At 38.8% G+C, this 27,808-nt stretch overlaps 1 protein-coding gene across 3 annotated transcripts in view; it reads right to left on the bottom strand.

Moving 5' to 3' along the window:
- The window catches only part of Dpp10 (dipeptidyl peptidase like 10), a 1,453,779-nt gene that overhangs the window by 694,718 nt on the left and 731,253 nt on the right, over positions 1 to 27,808 (bottom strand). The window contains exon 1 of one of the 3 annotated variants that reach the window (XM_028771466.1): positions 8,772 to 8,959. The exons of 1 other annotated variant lie outside the window; for it this stretch is intronic. In XM_028771466.1, the coding sequence (XP_028627299.1) occupies positions 8,772 to 8,843 (72 nt within the window). In that variant the 5' untranslated portion in view covers positions 8,844 to 8,959. Of the gene's footprint in view, positions 1 to 8,771; positions 8,960 to 27,808 lie in introns of those variants that run through there. One more of the 3 variants, XM_028771465.1, reaches the window with a different exon arrangement.

Below are 27,808 nucleotides of genomic sequence, written 5' to 3'. Positions count from 1 at the left end.
AGGCATCTCAGAATGGTTACTAAGGTCTAGAAGCCTGGAAATAAAATTGTAAAAATATTCCTTTTTTTCTTCCTTGGTTATGCAAGCCATGTAAGCAACTCTTTCAGCTTTCACCACACCCTCCTTCTGTTGAAGCCATGTGAGTGTAGTTTTTGATGGACTGTGGAAGGCACCATAAGTAATAGGCAGCTTCAGCCTGAAGTCTCTTTAACTCTGCCCTTAAGTCTTCGTCTTGTATTTTTATCTCCATGCCTCCGAATAACCAGATCTGCAAAATCCTTTAGTGTTTTCTTCTTCTGTTTGCACAAACATGTTCTGCTCTTATCAGTGGAATATACATATTATCTAAGCACTATTTCAAAATTATTAACGTTATTACTATTTTAGATAAACTATGTCATGGTAAACAGAAGCTCACTTTATCATGTAGAAGACATAACAATGAATATGTTGAATGATAATTCGTGAGCAGTATAACTCAAGATAAAGTCTTTTATCAGTCTTACATAAATGTAGAATGATTAGAGTGGCAGTCAATGTTTGATTTCATATTCCTTGTGGAAACATAAAAATTTCTGAGGCTCTAGAGCATCTCAACAAGAGAAGACTGTATAACAGATCTCAATCTTAAATACCTTATCACTTCCCCAAACCCTGTTACTTATCTCTGTGTGTGTTTGTGCCTAGCAATGATAATCACCTCTTAGGAGAATGTGGTTCATGATAAAAATACCTACCATGGAGAGAGAAGGTGGCTTCTAATGCTATAGAGATCATTTGATTTATGCATGGAAAAAGAAGTACATTTGGGGCTGAGTACCCTCAGAGTACTTGCATACAAGTATGAGGACCCAAGTTCATATCCACAGCACCCATGTGATAATCTGAGTGTGTTAGAATGTACCTGTGACCACAGCTCCGGGGGAGGCAGAGACAGTAGATCTCAGGGTCTCAAGACACCTCAGAGCTGATGGGAAGGAAATTGAAGAAGATATCTGATGTTGACTTCTGTCTTCCATATACATCTATTCAAGCAATTTTACTCTTCAGGGATGTGTCCATACATCTACACAACACCTATGTCACACAACAGGCACACACACATACACACACACACACTATACAAATATATTAATTATTGTCAAATCTATGGAAATCAGGCCAATAAGATCTTGAAAGCAGGTCCTGGACAGATTTCTCAGTCCTTAAGAACACGTGCTGCTTCTCAGAGGACCTGAGTTTAGTTCCCATAGTTCATGGTGTTCCCCTCACAGCCACCTATAATTTCTACTTAAGAGCATCTGACACCCTTTTCTTATCTCTGAAGATACTAGATTCACATGTACACACACACACACACACAAACACAAACACAAACACACACACCTTAATTTAATAAAATGAATCCTTAAAGTAATTTAGAAGCAATACTTTGCTGGGAATAATAATAATAACTAAGTTCATGTATCTTGATGGCTAGTATCTTCAAAAAGTCATTCAGCAAGCAAGGAAACATGTGGGAGTAATTTCCTACTTAGAATGTCAATATATGAATGTGGCAAATGCGGTGCATTGGAACAACTGTGGATAATTTCACATGGGAAATATCTTTTGACAATGCTTGTTCTAGCCCTCCTAACACCAATGATGCTAGAGACATCCACCCTGAAATACTACAGACTACCTTACTATCATGTCTCTGATGATACTCACTGAAATTTCTTATTTCTTTTAAAATATTTTATTATACATTTTCCTTTTGTCAATATTTTTCCTTTTTGACAATTCCATGTATGTGTCAAAGATATCTTGATGATGTCACCAAATCTTCTTTTTCCTCCAGAAAGTATCTTTTCTGCTTTCGTGTCGTGAAACTCTCTGGGTTTACTTAGGATCATCGACATGTACCTGAGTGTGAGTCTTCTTCTTGGATCATGAGCAGCAGACCAGTGGCTACACTACTGAAGAAGGATGTCTCTGATGCTTGATGGCTGGTACAGGACAGAGACTCAGGTCTGTTCAAAAGTGTGTTACTGGTAGGATCTCAATGCCACCATGGATGACCCAAAGCCCTTATGGAAAGACAGTGTACTAATACAATTTGGTGGAATTAAGAAAATTAATTATTTCTAAAAATTATAAAGAGAGGACATAAAATCAAGAGGATGATATGGAGATTCTCTGAGAGTAGCTGAAGGAGGGAAAAGAGGGTAGGTATCATCAAATACATTGTGTGGATGCATGAAAACTTCAAAGAATAAATAAAAAGAAAAATGGAAAGCTGGACCCTTCTCCCTAGCAGCTATTAACTGCCAGTAGTTCTTCAATGCGGGATGAGTAGAGCCTTAGGAGTCCCTCCCCTATCCAGTGGAATGCTGATGAGGCTAAGTCCTGAGCATTTCCTGAGAAGACACGAGTTTCATGGCTATTTCTCTAGGATGTAGCTCTGTAAATCACATCAGTTTTTCAAATACTCTCATTTTCATACTAATTATCTGACTAAGTGAATTTCATTGGAAACTATATGCAACGCATTTGATACCTAATTAAAATGTTAGAAAACTAGCCTATATTTATTTTTAGCCTGGCCTTTTAGAAAATGGGATGATGGAATGGTCTTGAAGCATTGCATTCTGAGATACAAGAGAATACTTTAAAACCTGAATATCTTGAAGTGCAAAGATTGTCACAAGATACTTACATTCACAGACAAACCAGGCAAATGTGCAGTGAGAGTCTGTAAACTACAAAGTATCTGTTAGAGGTAGCTTATGATCTGTTTTTATTACTTAAATTTTGGTTAGGCTCCAATTCCCAGCCCTCACGTTTATTGAGAGAACCGAGTGTGAGATAGGCATTCTTCAAAGGTATTCTTCTTTTTCTTATTATCTCACTTAATCCTCATAAGAAAAATGTAAAGTTCTAACCATCTCCATCACTCAGAGAAGAAATGAAGATATAAAATCGTCCTGCCTGCCAGAGCTTCATTTGTGCCACTATAATGAAATACCCTGAGGAAAACAAGTAAAAGAAAGGGGTTTATTTTGCTTTATAATTATAGATTACAGTCCATAACTGTGGGGAAGCTGCTAGTCAAGTCACATTCACAGATAAGCCCAGAGAAATAAATGCATGCATACTACCTACTCAGCGGGCTTTTTCTGGTACATATCAGAGCCTAAGATCAAGGGCTGGTGCTGCCCACTTCCAGGTGATGTCAGTGAGGGCAATCCCCATAGATACACCTACAGGCCAACCCTAGCTGAGAAGATTTTCCCAGGTGATTCTATCTCATGTCAAATTGAAAATTAAAGCTGGGTCAATGGGACTTATAGCAAATACCAACTGTCAAATGTTACTAAATATTTGTGATTAGGGATTCGAAAGGTCCCAATCACAGCCATGAAAGTTATCTAATTATAGCAGGACACATGCTAAATAGAAGAAATATGGCTTTGCATACTAAGGCTTATAACATTTTACAGCAATAATAATTCAAGATACTGAAATTTAGAAATGGCTTTATTTTTTCCTCAGTTTAGGAGATAATTAGCTTAAACATTTTATTTTTTTATGGAATATGCATAAGATAATGTGGCATTAATATTTCATAACACAATTTCCTTTAATGTGTTTTTATATAATTTAATTTTTAAATGTGTCATTTGTTCATCCCTTGAAATAAGTAGATACACATAAAAGCAGATAATTCTCAGCAAGGGATTTTTGTGGTCTGTTCTTAATTCAGTATATAAAATGACTTACATATAAAATATTTATGTTGTATACATTTATACGTTTAGTGCCTTATGTTTAAATGCATGAAGTAAGAAATTAAGAGATAGTAAAATGCCAGGTAGGGTGCTCATACCTGTCACTTCAGCACTCAGGAGGGAGAGCCAGGAGGTGGAGGACTTCCTAGGATACTTGTGGAGTTCAAGACAATCTTGGGGTACATAACAAGACTGTTTCGAAAGTACCAAAAAGAGGCGTCTGTGGAGAAGGATCAGCCAGTAAACTGCTTTATTTCCAACTGGGAGAACTCAAGTTGGGATACTCAGTACAGTTAGGAGATCCAGGAGCAGAAACTCTGAGGAAAAGCCTTGGGCTTGGGGGCATCTAGTTTAGCTAGTGAGTTACAGTTTCAGGTTCAGTGAGATCTTCCGCCTTTAGAACATAAGGTGGAGAGCAAAAGAAGATGCTGGATATGAGTGTGGTATACACACATACATATATGCCCACGTGCACGCGCACGTGCACACACACACACACCAAGAAAGACAAAGAATAGAAAATTTACATTCTGTTTCATATCATAGCTTAATCTTTATTCATCCAAAATTATAATTTCTGACCAGATCATATAGTACTCTCACTGTAAATTACATGCTATGTTTTAAACATTGGTTAGAAGAAAATAATATGTCCCCATGTATTATGTGTAAGGGGGATTACTTGAGCTTGCTGTTGTGTTTTGTTGTGTTTGCTTTGCACACTCTTGCTCTGAACCACAGGCTGGTCTAAACTCTAGGTCACCGAGTGCCTGTGATTACAGACCTGGTTCAAACAAGCTTTTCAGAATCCCTTCCAAAGTATTTTCAAGACTGTATGCTAAAAATAATAAATTTTACTACACTGTGACATGTTTACATATGAGCAGAAGAAACACTAACATTTTTTACAACTCAGTCTTTAGTGTACATTTCAAAATTTTAATCAAGTTTGCTAGACAAAGTTGCAATAAAAACATTAAATAACAACTACCCTGTCAACATGCTTTCCATTAGTATTACCTAATGGTCAAAGAAGAAGAGCTATATTGACTTATTCCTTTAAAACCTGCTAGACATCATCATAACTTGACCATAAGTTAATTATTAGGAGATCTGCATGTACGTTGTGAAAACTTACTCTGCTACAAAAAATGAATGCTTAAAAGAAAAATGCATGACAATTTTTATCATTGTGTAAAACAGTCATTTTAAAAAAGTATCATTTAGTTCTATTTCTGAAAGAGGGTTTGTTCTTTTACTTTGTTTGACTTTTGTGTGTGCCCACAGTTGGTTTTATTTTGTTTTGTCTTGGCTTTAAGAAAGCCAAGCACTCAGGAGGTAACTGTCCTTGTCGGCGTCAGCAGAAGGGCGCCACCTGGTGGAATGAGAACAATTTTAAAACCTTGCCTGGCTAAACTCACAAACCTTAGGAACACCTCACAGAAGTGAGATAGAAACATTTTCTAAAGTTCCTAATGTATTTGTGATGATCTACCTGATTTGTTTCATTGTTTCTAGATTATTTAACCATATGTCTAGTTCATTTTTTAACGTTTCAAGAGGCAGCATTTGTACAGTGGTTGGTGATTTAAAGAGACATGTATCCATTCACCATTCAAGGTAATATGTACACACATGCACAAAGCAAAATTTGCAATCATTCTGCTTACTTCTCATGAGAATATGTTGTTGTGATTGTGTAGAAGTTAGGAGGTGGAACTTTCAATTTAAATGAGCCAAGTTCAGACCAATTCAGAAGACAAATTTGGTTTCGAGGCTTAACTTTTTTTAAAAGGGCATTTGTATCATCCCTTAAGTGAGAAATGGGGGCAACAAAAGTGACCTCAAAACACTGCCCTGAGAGTCTAATAGAAAACTACGTTTGATAAATGTTTCCTGCTCAACTCAAGAACATCTGTGCACTCACAGCAACGAATTCAGAGGAGGTTGTTCTTAGATAACAATGAGCTATAATTGGCCACTCAAAAATCTTTAGCTCCCTAAATAAAAAGTGAGGAATTGATCATGGTAAGTGGATGTGATTGTATCTGGGCCTGTCAAGATTATTTATTTTTGAACCTTCTATAAGTGTAGAATATTATGAAAATAAAAACAACTATTGTAAATGCACCCAGTCTTTTAGAAAAACAAATGAACCAAGCGCATTTGAAAAGGGTGATGCCTATATTGGCAATGATTCAAAATATTCAAAGAATGTCCACAGCCCCTGCTGCTTTCTTAGGAGGGGATGCCTCTGGTCAGGGCCAATGTGACAGAGGACAGCAAATGACAAGAGGAAGCAGAAAAGAAAAGCCCTTTATAGGCTATGATAGTTACCAGATTCTATGACCCCTAACCATTGCCATTCCCAAGAATGACTTTTCTTGCCTCATTCTAAATGCACATATGTCAGATGCCACTGGACAAGGCATCTTTGAGGCTCATGAAAATCACTATCACAGAAAGTTAAAGGCCTTTTGGACAACATTCAAAAGTCTAAATCACTCAGAATCAATACACAGTGAGTGTGTAGCTGGAATATGCCTTCTGTTCAATCACTGAAAAGAATTGCATGAAGGTATAAGTTAAGTTAAATTTATGAATTTTTTACTTTTTACTTTGAAGTAGACAGTACAATTACTCTAACATATCTAGCATGGCACAAACATTGTCTGATTATTTGAAATTCAAGGCATAGTGACTGAGTCTGTTCAATTCTTTGTGAGTTCCAGACCCTAACGTAAGTATTCACAACAACCACCCACAGTATATGGCCATCATTTTATATATTAGTCTTTGGACAAGAAGAGTGCTAGCTTCAGGGGTTCCCCAGAAATTTATGAAACCCTCCTCTGAGGCTACTGCAATAGTTATATCAGTCTAACTTTGCCTTTACAAAATCAGCCTCTTCCAATACATGGATTGGATGCACGCCACTCACACTTCAGAAGCATGTGCAAACACAGAGTCTCTTAAAAACATTCAATTAGAACTAGAATTCTGCAGATGACCACTCTCTGTATATTTGACAGAGCCATTCAAATATGCATACTAGAGAAATCAATGAATCCAAGCCTGAACTTCTCTTACCATGTGAATTTTTAAGTGTCAGGTTAATCCTGACAAAGAGATTTGCCACGAATATATACAGTGTGTTTCTGTATATCTGCCTTGCCTCTTGCAAACCTCCCCCACCCTCCCAGAAGCTGTCTGCAGCACCTCAAGTTACCAGCTGGTGTCACAGGTTAGTGAGCGAAAATTTCCTGTGGAGACTCTCTCCTGGCTAACCAGTCTTATCGGTCACATCACTCCAATAGCAGTGGAGAGTCCAAGCCTTGTGGATGCAATTTAAGGACTTCAGCCTGAAAGGGGAATGATATATCCATGTTCCTCTCCTGAAATATTTTTCAGTCAATCTGCTAACCAGTCTCTACATTGTGATGTGTGCTGACAAGGGAGGGGCACAGAGAAGAGGTATAAGAAGAGAGGACATTATGGAATAATGCTCTAATCTTTGTCTTCTTTTCAAAGGGCAAAGAATGGGTGGTTTAAGGCAATAAAGGCTTTATAAACTCTGCGATTTTTACCTCACTAAACGGAGAGAGCAAGAGACAGCTGTAAAACACTGAAAATGGTCCACCTGTGTGAAACACATGTGCGGGGAGATGGGATGGGGATGGAGGAGGGAGGAAAGAGACCACAAGCCAGGAGAGATGACCAAGACTGGAATATTAATAACAACCTCCCTGGCATTCCTTCCTCTGCTTTAGCATCGCTCTGGGCAATTTGGACAGCTCCTCCAAGGCTTCAGTGTTTCCAATACCAAGAACTGAAGAGCTGGGGTCTACTTGCCTTGCACAGTAACCCTGCGGAGTCACTCCACTTGTAACCAAGAGCTGTGTGTCTGTGCCTGAAACGCCTCTAGCAGCCTTCCACCATCAGTGCGCTCCTTAGGCAAAGAGCTTGGCGCTCCACCTCCTGCATCTCGCTGCCGGGTCATCTAGCTCCATAGCACTGCGCTGACCAAGAATGGCTCTCTTAGTCCAGTTGTAATTGATGTAAACACGATCGCATCTCCGCACACTCTCTACAGCCTCCCTCCTCGATGGAGCATCGCCTCGCTCCTAACCCCTCCAACTTTAGGAAAAAGCGTGACTCAACTCTCAAATCTCCCCCAAACCAGACACAGGAAACAGACATTTCTCTACAACATTAAGCTACAGATTTTCCAAAGACCCAAACAACACTAACCCAAAAAGGGGTGGCAGGTACTAAATGGCGCAAAGGGGACAGTAATAACGAACCAGCCAATACAGGGCACCTTAGTTCTGCAGACGCGACACATCTAGATCCAACAAACCACCAAAGCCAGTACCTTCCTTGCCACTCTGAATGAAAAACGCCTTTCTATTCCCTCACGCTCAGTTCCACCCGGCAGACTAGAGAAGCCAGTCCTCTTCCCACCCTGCTTTTCTATCACCGGTCTCTCAAAAGAAAACAGAAGGAAAACTCTGATCGCTTAAAGGTCGTTTGCCTACTTCAGTATCTCTGGCCAGCGCGCGTCCCAGCCACAGTGAGACAGGGCTGGACCTGTGCAAGAGACAGTCTCTAGGATCGCTCTAGATCCATTCAAAATGCGTTCAGGAAAAGTCAAGACTCTCCACGGCAGAACAAATCACCCCTCCCTCCCACGGCAGCCTCTCCACCGTGGCATATCTCCAGCCTTTACCTCTCTGCCCCCTTCCCCGCGGCTGTCCACCTTGAGCATCCCGTCGCCCGGCCCCAGAGCGCACTAGGATGCTCTAAGTTCCTGCTGGGTCCATGTATGAGACAAGAAAGCCTGCGAGTAGGGCGGAGGGAAGATGAAGAGAGGCAAACGTGGGAGCTGATCTTGAGGGACGTGTGTGTGTGTGTGTGTGTGTGTGTGTGTGTGTATCGGGGGTGGCTGATTGGAGCCACCCCTCCGGAGAGGGATAGTCCCTAGAGGCCAACTCTCACCTGGTCCGCTGGCTGCGACTGGGTTGCCCTGGCCCCAGGGGTGGGTTGCTGCTCCTGCTTCATGGCTGTCATCCCCTTGCCGCCCGCGTCGGAGCTCACACTTCCTCGCGGGCACTTCACACTCGGGGACCGTCACTTGGCAAGCGATCGCATGTCACAGACGCCCCGTCGCTCTCGGAATTAGCGGAAGAGAAGAGCGGCGGCAGCGGTGGGGTGGGGGGGTCGGGGGGGAGGGGAGCGCCAGGGAGGGGACGGAGAGCGGCAGCAGAGGCAAGTAGGCTTCCCCTTTTGCAGGATCCCTCTTTTCGACTACCGCAGATCCTCGGACTCCCCACTGTCCCCGCCCCCCCACCACCACTCGAAAATGCAGACACCAGACGCGACCAAGTGGCAAGTTAGTGGAGCGGCGGGCGGCTGGTTGCCAGCACCTGATCGCGCCGGAGCGGTGGCTTGCAACGCCGGAGAAGCCGGGCTTTCATTCTACCGCAGTCCGCCACCCGCGCACCCGCACCGCCGCCGACCCTCGGGGGCTCCCCGCGCGGTACTCAGCGCTCCAGGTGCAGCAGCAGCAGCAGCAGTAGTAGCAACAGCAGCAGCCAGGCTCTGCGCTCCAGCATCTCCCAAGCAACCGTAAAGCGCGCCGGAGACAGCCCCATACGGGCTCCCCACTCGTATAGCCCAGGCCGCCTGGCTCTGCGGGCTCCCCCCAGCCACCCCCCCGCCCACCCCCCGCGGGCTCTGGATAAAACCCGGAGAAGCGGAGTGTGAGCCAGTGTAAAAACCCTTGGTGGCTCCAGAGCGGCCACTAGGCATGCTCCAGCACTTCGAGAAAGCAGGGGTAGCAGGGGAGGGGGGTGCGAGGGGGATCCCCCGCCTGGAGCCCCACTATGCGTGTGCAACACCTGTCTGCACCGGAGACGTTTGTCTCACATGGCGACCCGAGGGTGTGCGCCTACTGACTTAAGGCAATAGAAAGGCTTTCACCTCCAGCCTGGATTCCCCAGATGGCTGCCTGGGTAACGCAGTGGAATCCCTAAAGGTTTGTAAAAAATGACATTAACCACACATGGTGCTTCTTTCCACATCTTTTTTACTGCATACATTAAAACTAAATGTTCTTCCTCGCCATTCAAGCCATTCCCATTCCAGATATGTTTCCCTGAGCATTTGTTCAAACAGGAGATAAGGGGCGGGGGAATTAAGGCTCTGATCCTCTCCATTTGCCTTTCACCTGTATGCAAGAGCTTAAACTACAGCGCGGAGCCTGGGACCTGGAGCCCTGTTAAAAATCAGAAAGTCAGCCTAGTTTAGAAGTGGAGCACCGTGGGCTATAATTATCAAAGGTCACTAATTTCACCCACATGCACCTGCAGGTGGCTCTGTCCGAGGTGCGCAGAGGAATATATTTTGGTAAATGGAACACAAGCAATGTCCTAGTCCTTGATTTCTGGGTCCACAGAGGATTGCTCATCAGTGAAAGGGCAAGAGGGAGTCAAATAATCCAGCTTTGGTTTTCTCGCCCAACCACGTCAGTCCTGGGGCTTGAACTCTGGTGTTCATGATTTTCAGCAAGCTTCCTTACCTACGGAGCCATCTTACCAGCTGCCCCTTTGATAAATTCCGTAGTTGGGCAAAAGAAAACTGAGATCTTGGTTTTGGGTAGATGAGTGGGGGTGTGGTTAGCTAAGTGCTGTCTCCCTTCCTGTCCCAGTTACTCTATCCCTGAAGTTGCCACTTGTCAGCTTTCTGCCTTTGCTAATTGTGTTACTATAAAAATTATGTTTACCTCCAACGGTCATAGTAACAAATCTGAGTGAACGGAAACCTTTACTTTTCAAACATTTGAGATCCCTAGCTTCTTGTGAATGTTCTATTTGTTCTGTTTGAATAGAAATAACGTTTTGATGGGAATAATTTTACTTGTTGTAAAAGTATAAAGCATATATAAAAATGAAATACAAGTAAAATAGCTAGTCCATAAATCTAGCAACCCAGATTTTTCCCTTCTATATCATTTGAGTGGTTGGGAAGACAGCATGCATTATTCAGAAAATGCGTCCATCTTTACATTTTGCTCATCTCTTCATTATTGGAGTATACGAGTCCTCTCAAGCAATTCCATTTTGGACAATTTGCTCAACGTGAGGGAACTTACTTTATGACAGATTTCTTTCACATGGAGCAAGTCAGAGGCAGGAATAGCGGCTTCCATTTGGGATAACTTATTGGATTGAATTCAGTGGCTGAACTTGCATCCTCTTTTAGTATTCAGTATAAAATTTACTTTACTTACAAATCAAGACATAAATTGCTACGTGCTTCACTAACTCTGGTGCCTGGGAGAGAATCTCACTTTTAAGAATAGGTTCTTTGAGTCTTTGCCTTTAGACATAAATACCTATAGTTTAAACTTTGGAAACTTAATCGCATGTAAATTGATTTCCCCAAATAAAATAATCTCTCTCTCTCTCTCTCTCTCTCTCTCTCTCTCTCTCTCTCTCTCTCTCTCTCTCCCCTCAGAAATGTGAGTGAATGAGACATTGGAAGTATAATAATAGCTTTTCTAGTTTCAACTTAGTTTCTTACTGAAAGGAAAGTTACATTATTCAGGAAAAATAAAAGTAGACATTTCTTTCTAAGAAATGTTTGCAGTTCTGTTTGGTATGATCTCTGATTACACATCATTAAATACAAAGGCACAAATACTAATTCATAATCTAGTATCCATATGACAATCAGTGCTTGTAGTACCTATCCAGGCTTTGGCAGGCAGGAGGCTGTTCCTGCTGCATTATTGTGGAGCTAAGAACCAAGAGAACCCACCTGTGCTCCTCTATCTGGTAAAATATAAAATTTTCACACTAAGATTCTCCCTAGTTCTAAATCTGCATACTTTTACATGTTTATTTTTGTGGGGAAATTTAGATTGTGAGTATATACCTGTGTATATTTCTAGTAATTAATTAAATAGTAACAAAAAGATGTCATGAACATTGTAATGAGGTGGGCACAAGAGGAACTGGAGGGAGAAAGGAGGGGTGGTAGTAATGTGTATACAGTACTTGTGTATGACATTATCAAAATAATAAAAATTAAATTAAAAAAAGATGAGTTAGCTCACAAAAGAGACTTACCTATACATTTTCCAGTAGTTTCTTATTATACTCACTTGTATGGTAATTTTATTGCTTTATTAGTATCTTTGGGATTCATAAATGTAAAATTAACATTTAATTGACAAAGCTGTGCTGAAAATAAAAAGCTTTATAATGAGGTTAAGGAAATGATTCCTTAATTAGTGTTTCCTGCACAAGCTCAGGGACCCGAGTTCGGATCCTAGGCACTCAGAATGAAAGTCCTTGGTGTGGTTCCATGCCTATAATCCCGAACTGGGGGAGTAGAAGGAGGAGGACCCCTGGGCCTTGCTGGCAACCTAGTCTTGCTGAATCAGCAGGTTACAAGTTCAGGTGAAAATCCATGTGTCAAATAGTAAGACAGAGACCAACAGAAGAAGACACCAGATATGGACCACTGGGCTCCTCACCTATGCACATGGATGTTCCTGGACACCACATATACATGCACACACACAGGAACCCATGTATACACATGCACCATACTTACACACAACAGAACTCAAACACAGTAAAATAAAATGAGGTTTTGGGGTGCCTCTGAGAAATTTCTCTTATTTTGTTTCTTGGAGGAACTAAAGCAAGGGCATTACAAGACTTTTGAGTGGGTAATAAGTGTTGTCTCCTGTTCCAGTGGTGGAAAATCATTCTCTCACGACTTAAAAACACCTGATGAATATTCCTCTTAAAGGTTATACATGTGTTCTGATAGATAGCTGACTGCTTCATTCAGAATAATTTACAAAATCCAAGTCTACTGTTGTACTGTGAAAACTGAACGGCTTCAGGTTACCATAAAGACACATTTTACACAGCTGCCTTCTCCATGGGACCACTAGGGTTCTTAGAGACAACATCCCCCCCAAACTGTCACACATACAGAAATGCAGACATCACCACTGGGCATCTCTAGCTGGCTGCCAGTGTCTCAGAGGTGGGATTCTACACTGTATCTCCTTTCCCCTTAAAAGATGAAATTGAATCATTGAGGACAGGTTATAAAAGTAGATAATGACGGAATTGGCTCAAGATATGATTAAAATAATTCACCATCAGTGGCAAAGATAGATTGTTCCAGAAATAGGCATGTTCTATCTGTTCTAATCTTCCATTTCAAAGTATAGGCACAGGGACAAAGAAGCAAAAATTTACTCTCTACCAGCAAGCAAGTAATAAATAAGGCCCAGTTAAACTCTGATATGTCAGAGGAAGACAAAAAATGCCTTGAGATTTTACAGAGCAGGGTAGAGACAAACACTTCAAATTCAGATAAACCAGATAAAACAAATGTGACCCTGAAATGTGACCCTACTTGCATAGCTGCCCTCTCTCTCTTCTCTCTTTTTCCCTAAGTAAATCTGCCTTGCCACAAACAACCTGCCTTCAGAGGGCTTTCCCCAGCAGGTGCTGGTCCCCCATTGAGTGTCTGTAATGAGCAGAGTACCAAAGAGACAGAGTTTATAAGCCAAGCTTCAGAGACCTGACATGAAATGGGTCCAATTAGCTCTTTGCACATGAAGATACAACTTTAGTTCATACCATTTGCTATCATTTGGTTTTGATTTATAAATTACCTATCCTCATCTCTATAGGCTTCTCAAATTCCCCCACAGTGCTAAAGAGTCTTTTATGTCCTTGGGCAGAAAACCAGTACAGTGAGCAACATTCAGAAATGAGCTGCATATTTCAGAGGGTCTTAGCTGGTAAACTATAACAGAGGCTTGTTTTTCAAAAAAGGAAAAGAAAAGAAAAAATGGACAGAAAGAAAGAGGCATTGCCTATTCAAGTTCTATCCATGCAGGCAACTCTGCCTGTTCTGAGCTTTTTTTACTGTTAACTAAACTTTCTGTCAGTCTCTGTCTGCGACAGGAAGACTCTCCTGTTATAAAAATTCATAGCCCAATTATGATCTCTGGTGGAAGGAGACAGAGTTGCACTATCCTCAGAGTCATTCCTGTTGCTCACCAGAGACCCGTGGATATTGACAAACAGCTCATTCATACTGAGTTGCAGTCAGAGAGAGTCTCTCTGCTTGTTATATTTACACACCTCACGTCTTCTTTTCTCCTCACAGCCTTTAGTGACATATATAAGGCCATCAAGGCAATAAAACAATGCTGGAGATTTTTCCTGGGGATGATTTTTCTATGTGGAGCTGATCTGTGGCAAGGAAATGACTTGCTAATGCAAGATATCTTTTCACTGGTATTGATTTACTCACTACAAGCTCAGCACAGTTCAGTGTGTGTGTGTGTGTGTGTGTGTGCTTGTGTGCACACACAGGCACACATGAGTGCATGAATCATGTGGGCATATGCATAAGCATGTTCATAAGTATGTGGCTGCACATGTTGTTGCAGGTAGGTGCAAGTACAATTATGTGTTCTTGTTATGTGGAGGCCAGTATTGATGTTAAGTGTATTCCATAGTATCTCTTCTCTTTATATATTAGGCAGGGTCTCTTGATGAACTTGTGTATGTGGCTTGTCCTACTTTTATCCCCTGAGTTCTAGAATTAAAGATAGGCTGCTACATATGTCTGGCTTTTAAGTGCACTCTGTGGGTGCAAGCTGTGGTCCTTAAGGGCTTTATCCGCTGAGACATCTTGCCAGCCCATATTTTATTTTATTTTATTTTATTTTATTTTATTTATTTTATTTTATTTTATTTTATGTTTTAAAAAACAGACATATAGGAGAGTGTGTGGTTGAAGGAAATGTGTAGGTACTCACTTATCCATGACATTTTTGTGGCGATCAGAGAACAAGTTGTGAGACTGGGCTGGGAATCAAACTCAGGTTATTAGGCTTAGCCACAAGTACCCTTATCCACTGAGCCACCTCATTGGCACCAATAAAAGAATATCATTCAATCAATTGGTTATTGGCACAGAAACAAAAGACCTTTTCATATCTTTCTGTGGATATTAGCAGTAATTTTATCTCTCATTTTTGTGTTTGTTTGAAGACAAATAATTTTTCTTGTACACAAGGCAGAAAGACTGTTAAACACGGAAGAGTGATAAGCAACACTAGGAAAACATTTGTCCTTTCTTGATAACAAGTCTTCCTTGATGGATTCATTTATTATTTTTGTTTTATTTTGGAACCTGGTATTTCTCATTTTCCTAAACAAGACTAGATTTTCTAGTGATTAAAAATTATCTTCTCTTTGCCTTTGGGAACTACATACACTTTTTCTCTTACAGTCAGACATTATGGTCTGTTACCTGCCTTCTGACTTTATATAATTCACAAGACAGTATGGAACATATTTCCTATGCATCAAGGTTTGTGTTCATTGTCAACTGGATAGAATCTAGAATCTCCTTAGTGGGGCTCTTTATGCATACTTGTGGGGGATTTTCTTCTTTGCATAAATCAAGTAAAGAGACCCATTTTTAATATGAGTGATACCTTTCACTATGTTGGGATTCCAGAGTGAATAGAAAGGAGAAAGTAAGTCCAGGATCTGTGTTTATCTTTCTCTGTTTCCTTACTGTTAACAGTTGCTTCAAGTCCCTTTCAAGACAGACTCCTCCCTCTCCCCATGGTAGACTATACCTGGAACCTTATGCTAACACAGACCCCCTTTCCCCTAATTTTGCTTTTACCAGAGCATTTTATCACAGCAACAGGAAGAGAAAGTCAGGGATCACTTAGGAGAATCTACTGGTTGAGAGAACTTTCTCTATACATGATCTTGATTACATGTTTGTTAGTAAAGAGGATTTCTATTTTCTGGTACACATACCATGCTCAGTTTATTACCAAATATTTATGATTGGATTCACACAACCAGATGTATCTTCCTCCAGAAACCAAGAGGAAGACTACAGAGGAAATTTGTGGCCAAGCCCGTGGTGCTTTGTGAAAGTATTTCATCAGACAAAGTTATTTGTTTGGACTGAGCAAATTATAACATGAAGACATCCTCATGTATTGTAATCCAGCTCATTAAGATTCATGTCTCATTGCTATCATGTTTAATTTTACTTAATCTATGAATCTCTATTAGTAGCTTGCTGTTCTTTCTGTTTATTACCATCTATCTATCTATCTATCTATCTATCTATCTATCTATCTATCTGTCATCTATCTGTCATCTCTCTGTCATCTATCTATCATCTATTAGCTTTTGCTCTCTATGTATCATTTATTGTTAACTCATCTGTCTATCATCTACCTATCTGTATATCTATTTGTGTATCATCTATTTATCCATTACTTCTATATGTATCTCTAACATTTATTCATCATCTATTTCTTTCTAAAATGATTTGTCATCTATTGCTGTATCACTATCTACATCCCTATCTATAATTTATCTATTTATCTAACCACATACATGTATTATCTATTTGCCTATTAGCAACCATTTATCTACCTATCTGTGTTCATATTTAACTAACATCCACCTGTCTGAATCAATTTAGAATAATAGGGAAATATTTCATATTACTAATATCCTTGCCAAACTTGTAAATTTAAAAATATCTACTAATGTCACATTTCCTTATTTCACTTAAAGAAAGAAGAAATAAAAGAGAAGATTAAAAACAAATTAGCACGGAAGGGTTAAAGGTAAAGGGGGAGCCCAAGAGTATATGTTCTGAAATTGGTAAAATGTCTCAATTCTCACATTTTTATTAATGCCATTATAAAGATCTCAAAAGCATAATAATCCTATTGGTTAGTTCCAAAACAGTGCTCCTGACATTAAATATATGCTATAGATCTGCATAAGTTTATGTTTGCAAGTTTCAGTCCTGCTTGTAACCTTCTCATTCCCCTGCAGGTGATTTGTAGTTGACAGTCCCAACTAATTTCAAAGCTTAGAATTTCTTGCAATATTTTATCATTTGTTATGTATATCAACTTGACAATAAAGATTATAGGATAAGGTGGAGAGAATCTGTAGCAAATAATACAGTTCATAAAAGTCAACCAGTAGAGAAAGGCTTTTCAGTGACTTACAGGGTTAGGGTGTTTCATCTTCACAGATAGGACATGTAGAGCTTCCTAAGGTGGGCAAACATTCCTCCTTGGTTTCTTCTCCCTTCACTATGGGGAAGCAAACTTTGCATATTTCCATATTTCCAAATCATGATGAACACCCACCTGTAAACTCACTCAAGTTCACTTGAACTTTCTTTACTAACTATTTCTATAGTACATAGTTTACTGTATACCTCATACCTTTATTCTCAACGAACTTATTCAACACCTTGTTTATGGTAAATAGAATTTTATCATATGTACTAAATTATAATTATTAGAGAAATGCAAATTCTCATGGGTACTGTTTTTAAGGCTTTGTAGTGGGTATTTTGTTGTTTGTTTGATTTTAGTATGCAGTACTGGGTAGGAGTCTAATTGTTTTTCCTGCTAAATAGAGAGAGACATGTAAGAAATATCCTTGAGAGAAAGTCTTTTGCCCACTCTCTCAATATTAAACCCCATCAAGTTCTGAGAAATTTTATGTTTTGGTTTTGTATTTTATTGAAAAGTCACAGTGAGAATATAGGATAGTTACATTGTTTTTCAACTTGATACAATGTAGACTCAAAGTGGAAGGTATTCTCAAGTAGGGATTGTCTATATCTGGTTGGCCCCTCCAAGAGAAACTTTTCTTAACTGGGTAAAGACACAGCCCACTGTGGGCTGGACTGTATTTGCTCATAGAAAAGATGCTGTCAGTTGACCTGACATTTCCAAAATATTCAAAGAGAAACCCAAATACTCAACACTGAACATCCAATAAAACAAAATGTCATTTTATGTGTTACAATATTAAGACAGAAGGTACCATGGAAGTCCATTTTCTGATCTTCTCTTACATTCCAGTATTCCATGTTCATCAGAATATTGCCCCCGCCCCAAATATTTTAATGGATATTGGTCCAGTAATCTTTTCAGAAGAGGAGTCATGCTTCTCCTTGGAAGAAAAGACTGGGTTCCTGTGGTGCAAAGCTCTCTCTGTACATGACCCATTTTGTGAGCAATCATCCACTTGGGCAGAGTTTTCCTTCCTTGGAAGTGAGCAATAAGGAAAGCCAATACAGATGATACCCATTCTCGTTGATCTACTATGAATAATAGTGATCTTTATTTCAAACTCAAAAAGCTCAAGAATTTTTTCAAAAATGGGCAAAGTTGTAAGCATTATGGATCTATACATCAGGGTTAGTATATGATAATACTCTGTTTACTATATTTTAATTAATGTCATTAGATCCATATAGATATACTGACCTATCCATCTCTCTCCTCACACTAAATGGTACTTGATTGTGTAGGTGCGTGCGTGTGTGTGTGTGTGTGTGTGTGTGTGTGTGTGTGATTTGTTTGGATATGTGCTTGTAGGTGTTAATATACCTGTGTATGGAGACAAGTGGGCAGGACAGGAGTCCTCCTTAATCATTTTCCTTCCTACTTCTTGTGACACTGAATCCTGCAGTGCCCCCATTCTGCTGGATTTTGACAGGAGCTTCAGGGGTCTTCCTGCCTTTACTTCCCCATTGCTGGGTTATACAAACACAACACATCTATGCACGACCTACTGTGGGTGCTGAGTAGGTATCAAATCTAGGTCTACTTTTATGTGGCAAATACAGCAAAACATGATCTGGAAAGTGAAAAAGCAAGCCAAGTAGATATACTATTTCAGTATATAAAAGGGCTCTATTTGCATTTGGGGAGAACTTTTATTTATATACAAATTCAAGGAAACATAACACTGTCAAGGTCAAATGCCATGTAAATGTTGGCCTTAAAACCCTTAAAAATCAAAAATAAAGCAGAATGGGACTATCCCAGTAGATTAAGGTTTGAGGAATTCTAATCACAAGACAAATATAGCCCCTCCACCCCAGTTTTGTAAGTAAACGTTTGTTAGAAAACAGCCAACTGTATTCACCTAGCTATTGTCTGTCTCCATTTTTGTATCTCAGAGCTATCCTTAAATACTTATAACAAAACTAATATGATCTGCATGTATGAGAAAAGAAAGGAAGGAACAAAGGAAGAGAGAGAGGGACAGAAGGAAAGAAAGAGGGGGAGGAAAAAACCAGGAAGACAGAGAGGAAGAAAAAGGTTTTCAGAGACAATCACATGTAGAGGTCAAAGACAGTTCAGCACACAAGTGAGCAGAGTTCTACAGTAGATTACTCTCAGGTAGGAAAATATATACAGCTTCGAAAGAGTCTCTACTACTTAAAAGAACAGTCCTAAAACTTAAACAAATTATAATCTGTGGGACTGTGTAGGGTATTCTGGGGAGGGCCTGAGGCCTATAGTATAATCTTCTTGAAAAATTACTTTTTTATTCCTGAAACTATTAGCATGGAATAAGTAAAAGTTAATACTTTAAAGACAACAAAATGAATTCTTTAGTATGTAGCTAAAGTAGTTGATTATAAAGTTAATTCATATTAGATTGTTTTTGATTTGGTACAACACTTTGTTCTAGAGAGAAGAAATGAAGTAGTATATTTAGGAAATTCAAGGACAGATAAGGTGGTCTAAAGGTTCTCTATAAGAACTTTGAGTGTCAAACAAACAGGTTGTAGAGACTCTTACCACTCAAGAAATACTGCCCTAATGAGCATCCTTTAAGGAACCTAAGAATAACATCTAAAACGCTTACAATGACAAAGTCATCACAAGTAAAAAAATCAAACAAGAATGATATTTAATTTTAGTTTATAACTAATTATATGATATTCTCATTCCCCAATGATCAAAGTCTTAAAAATAAAGTTCATTGCTGAGTCTAAAAAATGCTCAGTATTTAAGAACACTTGCTGTTGTTGCAGAAAAACAGCTTCATTTCCAACCTCCATATTGGGCTGCACATAATCATCTGTAAATCTAGTTCCAGGGATCTGCGACCCTCTTCTGGCTTTTGTGAGTATCAGCACTTCTTATACATATACCCACATATGAAGACACACATAGACATAAGTAAAAGAATAAAACACTTCAAAATGTTCATTCTACCAAAAAAGTAGACTCAAATAAAAAATTTCCTTTAAAAAACATGTAAAAACTCCCTTCCATTTTCTCGCTAAGGCGCAAGTATTGGTATCCTTTCTGTTGCCGTCATAACATACCATAATCAAAAGCAACTTTGAGGAGAAAAGTGCTTATTTTGACTAATAGTTCAAGAGGAACAGAATGCACCATGAAAGGCAAGGTATCTCAGTCGTACCTGGAGGCAAGCCTGGAACCCAGGAAGGAGATCTGGCTATAAGCTGGGACAGCCCATCCCTTGTAACAGACTTTCTTCAGCTCAGATCCATCTCCCAGTAGTTTCATAACCTCTTAAACAACATTAACAAATCTTCAAATACATGATCCAGCGTGGAACATTTCCCACTAAGGAGGTAGTTATAACCATCCCTCCTCTATATCTCCTTGCACCTATTTCTCAGAGGTTTTGGACTTACATAGTGAGAGACGATGGCTCAACAGCAGTAATCAGCTGTTAAAGAGAACCCATACTTTTTAACTAAATCTGACTTACAAATAATCAGTATACGTGCATTTTTACTACAAGAACATCTCAGATTTGCTAATCTACCATTTCAACTGAACTTTTAGTTTTAATCAGTATATCTGGCAAACTTAGGAGAAATGATCAGATCTTGTACAAAGATTGACATGCTAAAAGACATCCAGGCTTCCGAGAAAAGGGAGGAATTCAGACTGAGGATAAGAACTATTTCTGCCCTTGAGCATCCCGATGTGAACTAGCACAAAAACCATCAAAGCTTATCAGCCAGAGAAGAAACAAAACTGACCTTGACAAGGCTCTATCTAGGCAATGTTAGAGAGATCTAGTTTTCAATGTGTGCCCTAGGTGATGTTGTGCATCAGACATGATATAATGCTAACCGATTCTCTGAAATGTAGAATCAGTTTATTACCAGCATAAATATCAGGTGAAAGGAAAGTTTAAAGCATTGAATCTGACAACAGATTTTTTTTGTTGGTTGGTTGGTTATTTTTGGAATTAAGCCACCTGGTAATTACATCATAAATCACAGGAAGCATCTCCTAGATGCAAAATTATTCAATACAATACATAAAGATAATGAATTTGAAAATAAGGTATTATCACTTTGGAGTCTCCGATAAAATATGTGATCCATGTATTAAATGTCAATATTGTTCTGAGTAAAGGAAGTACAGATTACTTTTAGTGCTGCCAAATGATGAGTCTAATGGAGAGTTTTCCTGGCCATCTATAGGAACTACAGAATATATAGATTGACACCAGGAGTGTACCAATAAGAGAGCCATTCTAGGGAGAATCTCAAAAACAACAAACACAAGATTACAATAGATTTATGTCAAGGGAAGGAAGAAAAGTTTAGTTTGAGGGGAGAGATGACTGGTTGATGAGATTAAAAGGCATTTTGATTTGAAAATTGATGACAAGCTATCCACCTTGTACACTTAAATATAAACCATAAAGAAACTCAGGAAAAATGACCATTAGTGAGCTCAGGGTTGTAGCTAGCTTTGGACGAATGATTAGAGCATATGCATAAGTGTTTAGGATGCCTGAAGTGTTTTATACTTTGATGTGTGTGTGTGTGTGTGTGTGTGTGTGTGTGTATACGTGTGCACATGCTCACTTGTGATCAGGCTCAGGGATAAAAACAGCCTTTTCCTTATACTGTTGGTGTGTGTCGTGAACCTGAGTGCTTGTGTGTATGTGTGTGCATGTGTATGTGCCTGCACACACAGGAGTGCCTATTCTTGTATTTTGTTTTAAAATAAAAGTTGTAAAAGTCCTTAATCGAGTTCCTGGCTCTTACTAAGCACTCAATAAAAGGCAGCTATTAAAGAATATAAAGTAAAAGACAGTGATTACTCAGAGAACAAGCTTTCTGTGCTGTTTTAAAGTGAGTCAGAGACTCCAGCTCTTCAGGGTCACACTCTCATTGCAGTGAATGTACAGCTATAAAATTGCTCTTGTTTTTTCAGAATGTGTTTACGGCACTGAAAGTTGGATGCCAACCTTGCTTCGAGAAGTCTTCAGAGTTAGTAAACACCAACCCAGGCTGTTGTTTTATGTTGCTGTGGATCCTCAATTCAAGACCATTAACTCATTTATGTATTGTTAAAGCAGTATTGATACAACCTGGGTTCAACACCATGGACAAAGATGGCAGTTTGATGTCCATTTGATCAATTGCAAGTTTATTTCAGAAAGATGTCTATTTGTTCAATTCCAGGTTTACCTAGAAAAAAGGAAGGGGTCCCAGTCTTAACATACTCTTTCAGATAAGAGAATGACACACACAGTATGATCTTGAGAACAGTAATGTCCAGGTTGGCAGCATCTGTACATTCATGAGCCCATGTCTCTGGCCCCTTTAAACTCGGTTACAAGTTTGTCTTTGAAGGGGCTGGAGTCCCCAGTCTACAACTTTCTAGCCATAAGTGAGTATGCAGGATGCTATTCAGAGAAGGTTTTTTCCTATTAAAAGCATGCCTCCCTTTCACATAAGCCAAGGCTCCTTCACCTAAGCACCTGCCTTGGCACCTCCTGGCCTTACAGTGCTGCTGTGTCTCAGCAGGTATCTTCTGTCTGAGGGATCCTTCTCATTTGCCAAGAATTGCTCCAATCTCATTTTGTACTCTCTGAAGATGCTTGCTCTGATGTATATTCTATCCATCTAAAGACATTCTCCAGTTCATTCTGATTCCTCCGAGAAGCTACCTGAGCCCTACTTCAGTGAAATGTTTTCTGCACTTCGCTCCCAGGGCACTTGATTTCTACTTATGCGTTTCTCACATGCCATTTAGTGCCTCGTGCCATTAGCTACTATACAGCCATTAGAATAGTCTTTCCAGTCTGCCAGCCTACTGAGGCCATTTTCATGTTTTGAATTTTTCTTGTGAATAATAATAATAGTGAAAACAATAATGGTTCACATTTATTGAGTGCTTAATGTGAAGCCGGCACCATCTAATGCTTTTCATGCAGTAACTCTGAAGTGAAAATTCCTGCTTCCATTTAAAGTCAGAACCCCAAAACCTAAAAAAAAAACCTTGCCCAAAGTCTGATAGCTAGCACATGTAATGTTACTGCTTATATACTTAATGATGCATTATCTTAAGTTAAAATTTATAAATAATGTACAATTATCTATTAAATCCATGAATTTCATACCGAGTGTTATATCAACTTTTCACTTGACTTGAAATTGTTTTGAAATATGTATTATCTATGGATGCACCATTTCTGTCATCTATCTATCTATCTATCTATCTATCTATCTATCTATCTATCTATAATCTATCCATTGATCTATGTATCTATATCCACCATTTATATATCAATCACTTGTCATCTATTATTTTTTAAATCATTTGTTTATCAACAAGTTATCTATCATCTGTCTAACTTTTACCTGTGTTCTATTTATCAGTCACATATTTATCCATCATTGATTTCTCTATCATTTGTCAATCTTATATAAATAAGTAGGTTTTTATATTCAATAAAAGTTAATAAATAGGGGCTGGAGAGATGGCTCAGTGGTTAAGAGCACTGACTGCACTTCCAGAGGTCCTGAGTTCAAATCCCAGCAACCACATGGTGGCTCACAACCATCTGTAATGAGATCTGATGCCCTCTTCTGGTGTGTCTGAAGACAGCTACAGTGTATTCATATATAATAAATAAATAAATCTTAAAAAGTTAATAAATGAGCATATGCAAGTAATTAAAACTAGCATATACTAGATATGTTTTGAAAATCTTTATGAAATTTCTCTAACACAAACCTGACTGTCTATTTTGGTATAACAAAAATATAACCTGTGCAACTAAATAAAGGGCTTAATTTTCAGTTCTTGAAGCTATGAAGTTCAAAATAATCAAGGTGCTGATAGATTTGGCATCTGATGGGAGCACCTTCTTGGGCACATAGATGATCTTTTCTATACTCTTGAATGGTGGAAGGATGATTATCCTAGCAGAACCTCTTTGTATGGGCACTGAAGAAATAGATTGGAGGCCATTCTTACCAACCCACCTCTCAGAGACCCCATTCTCTGCCACACTCCCCTGAAAGTAATGATTTTTACCAAAAAGATTAAGAAAATGCAGACATTAAGATTATAGCAGAGGAATGCCCAGTCTGTGACCAGAAGACTTGGTGAGATTTTGTTTGTTTTATTTTTATTTTCCTCCCATATTATTATTAAGTTTTTCTCCATTATGGGGGTCAGTGAGGAAAAGATTTTCCAGCATCTTCTAATTAGGAGACAAAACACAACTGTCTACATTTTAGATATATGGGCACTATTTTCAGTATTAATTTTTCTATGAGCATTTTGTTTTGTAAGTACATTTAAAGGAGAAAATATGTTATAACATATAAACAAAATATTCAAACTTATGCTTGAAAATGACATAATCTCAGAATACTAGTGCAGTGATTATATTACATGTCTTTTAATACATTTATATAATTTGTGTGTATGTGTGTATGTGTGAATATGTGTGTGTAAATGTGTGTGTGTAAATGTGTGTGTGTGTGTGTTTATGGATTCATGTGCCAGAGACTGTAGGTGGGCTATACATGGGGATGCCAAAGTGCATGCAGGGAGATCAGAAGATCCCGTTGGGGAGTTAGTGCTATTCTACTATGTGAGTCTAAAGGATAAACTTTGGTCATCAGACATTGACCAAGTGCTTTTACCTGCTGAGTTAGCTCACTAGCCCTAATGCAGTGAGTCTTATCTTGAAGGTGTCTTCTTGGGTTTTCTCTGCATTCCCAGCATAAAGATGCTGATGGGGTGAAGTAGAATCCAGGAATGAGAATTTTATTTTTCCACAACATCTAGTTGGCTTTACCACTGCTCCACACAGTTTTCCCTCTGACTCAGCTTGTCTTGAGATGGCCTCTTTGTCTCTTAGTATTAAGAATCTTAAGATTCCCATATACACCTTCTCAATGGACTACTCAGATCTTTCCACTTATGTACTGTTGGTTAGGATTCATTTTTCTTTTACTTTCTTCTCTTCTTCTCATATTCTTTTAGTTCCTTTATTTCCTTAGTTTCTCCCTTATGTTTTTGACATTCAGATTTCCCCAATTTACACTGGAGTTGAATGCCAACAAGCTTATCATAAGTTAAATATTAGAAATTGTATGTATGACACCCACACCATGACCCATCATAGATGATTCCAGCCTGCTCTAAACATGATGAGAAGACCTAATCTACAGTTGAAAAGAATCATTTGGTCATTAAAAACTATTTTATAATAAGATGTTAAATATCTCACGTACTCTGCTAAATGTGATGTTATAACCAAGACCCAGAATGTTTATGTGAGTTCACTATTCTACTGTTTAGTTAAAAAGCATCAAGTTGTTGTGTCTGGAATTCTATATAATTTTTAAATATGAAATACATGAATTTGTAGAAGAATTATTATCTATGTATCTTTCATCACCATATATCATCTGTTTATAATTTATACATGATATATCATTTTTCTATTGTCTAATAATCATCTATCTACCTCTTTGATTATATATTATGAATCATCTATTTATCCATTATCTATCAATTATCTTGCCAAACTTTCAATCTATTACTATTACTTGGCTGTTTTCTTATTATCTATCCATGCTCCTTTTATCGATTATATATGCACCTGTCTGTCTACTATCTATCTATCTATCTATCTATCTATCTATCTACCTATCTATCTATGTCTGTCTATCTATCTACTATTGTAATACAATCAGTTGTTATCTTTCAACTATCTTCATTTCTTCTAGTTATTTAGCTATTTAATATACTACATTTATTTTTCTGTTTGTTGGATGCCTATCTGTTTATCCATTTACTTGCTTATCTACCAGGATGATTTTGATTATTTTGTATTCAAGTCATTACAACACTTTGATAACAAGGAAAGGGCTTAGTAATGTACAATTCCTTCCCTGTTACCTCATGGTGTCAACCTCTGGTCTGGATATATGCACATGCACCAACATCCACATGCACATATGCAAGCATGAACACACACACACAGACACACAGACACAAACACATATGGTTCCACTTTCTTTCTTAAATGTGGGAAAGAAAAAAACAAATATAACCTCTCTATAGCCATCAAAGCCTCTGCTACATTACAAAGTCAAGGATTTCACTTGAGGATGTGTGTTTTCTTGCTATTTTGTTTCCTACAGGTTCCAATGTACTTGGGACTAAGCTATGAAGAAGAGACTACTCCTAAAAACTATATGAAAATATCATTGGTGAAACACAGCCTTCAGTAGAAGCCTATCAGCCCTGCCCTTCTTCCTCCCTGCTGAATAAGATGTGTCAGGCAATTTGCTTCTACAAGGTAGATGCCTAGCCCATATCACAAAGCCACCCAGGTTTGTGTCTTTAAATCATACAAATGATTCAACATGCACATGATTAAATTCTGCTTAGATATAGCCATACTCAGCAGGATCAAGCCTGATGCTTCCACAATGCCTTCGGCACATTAAAAGTTGAGGATATTTCAGTTTTTTTATGTTTTTCCTGTCAAAAACTTCATCTGATAGAATTCATACCTTCTGGAGTCTACATCACCATAAATGACTTCCCTTCCAACAACAACCATTTTTTCAGCCATCTCTCCTCATATTTTATATATTTTTCAAATGTATGGATCATTTTTATTTTGCCAAACATTGTACGATACCATTAATATCTGCTTAGTTTGGAGACTGGTGTTACAACTGTTGTATTAATTACAATAATAAGCCATAACCTCTAGCTATGTACGTGTTTTCTTTGGCTTTGTTTCAAGTTTCTGAAAGACCAAAGATCATTTTCCCAATGGATATCAGTAAGTGGTAATGATGTACCCTCCCTCCTCTTATTCTTCCTTTCATCCAGCGCCACTCCATACACATGCCTCTGCTGCTGTCGCAGTATGGACAGACTGAGGAAAGCCAAGCGGGAAAATCAAGACTTGTTATCTCCCGAAATTCTGATTTATGATTGAAATATTGAGGACTGGCAAACACATGGATGTCAAATGACACTTCCTTTAAGGAAATTCAAGTTCACAGCTCAAGATCAAAGAACAGTATTGATCACCAAGAAGTTTCCAGAGACCTACAAAATCAAGGATATGGCGTACCAGTGAGTCATCTTCTGGAAACCTTCCAGATCCTACCTTATCTACCCCTGATTTTCAGTTTAAAATTTTTATAGCAGCAAGGAACCTTGTGTTGGGGGTTAGTCTGGTGCTTCTATGTATTCAAATGCTAAATATTGGCCTTCAAGATTTGGATGCATTCTAGAAGAGCACACTCTCATGAACACCAAATGATGCTATATAAACTTTGCTGACTAATCAACTCTGGCTGGTTAAATAAAAGTGGCTGATAGCCAATTAATGGGAGAAAGAGAGGTAGTTTGGGTTTCCATTTTGGGCTGTGGGTTGCAGGTAGGAATCAGGAGGCTGAGAGAAGAAAAGAGAAGATGGAGAGAGCAGGAGATCACCATCAGAGATGATAGACCATAAGCACATGGTCTGCAGAAGTACATGCTAAGGACAGACTGATAGAGCAGGGGCAGCCCAGGCAAGACCCAAATAGCAAATAACTTGAGGAACACAAATGAAAATTAACCAGTCTAGTGTAGAAAGATAGTTTAGTAGTAATGGAGTAATTGCCAGTGATTGTGCTAGGCTGATTAAATGATTCAGTGAGACTCTGTCTTGATTTCTGTGTGGCTGGCCCACTCATAACACAAACTTATAGAGTTATTAAATATATCCAACAGCAACAACAGCCCTATTGAATTTTCTGAACCTCTACAGAAGAATTTCTGGGATTGATCTGCCTCTAGTTTTACT

This window comes from Grammomys surdaster, unplaced genomic scaffold (assembly GCF_004785775.1).
Source record: "Grammomys surdaster isolate TR1022 unplaced genomic scaffold, NIH_TR_1.0 208, whole genome shotgun sequence".
NCBI lineage: Eukaryota > Metazoa > Chordata > Mammalia > Rodentia > Muridae > Grammomys > Grammomys surdaster.
This window is presented reverse-complemented; position numbering and strand designations above follow the sequence as displayed.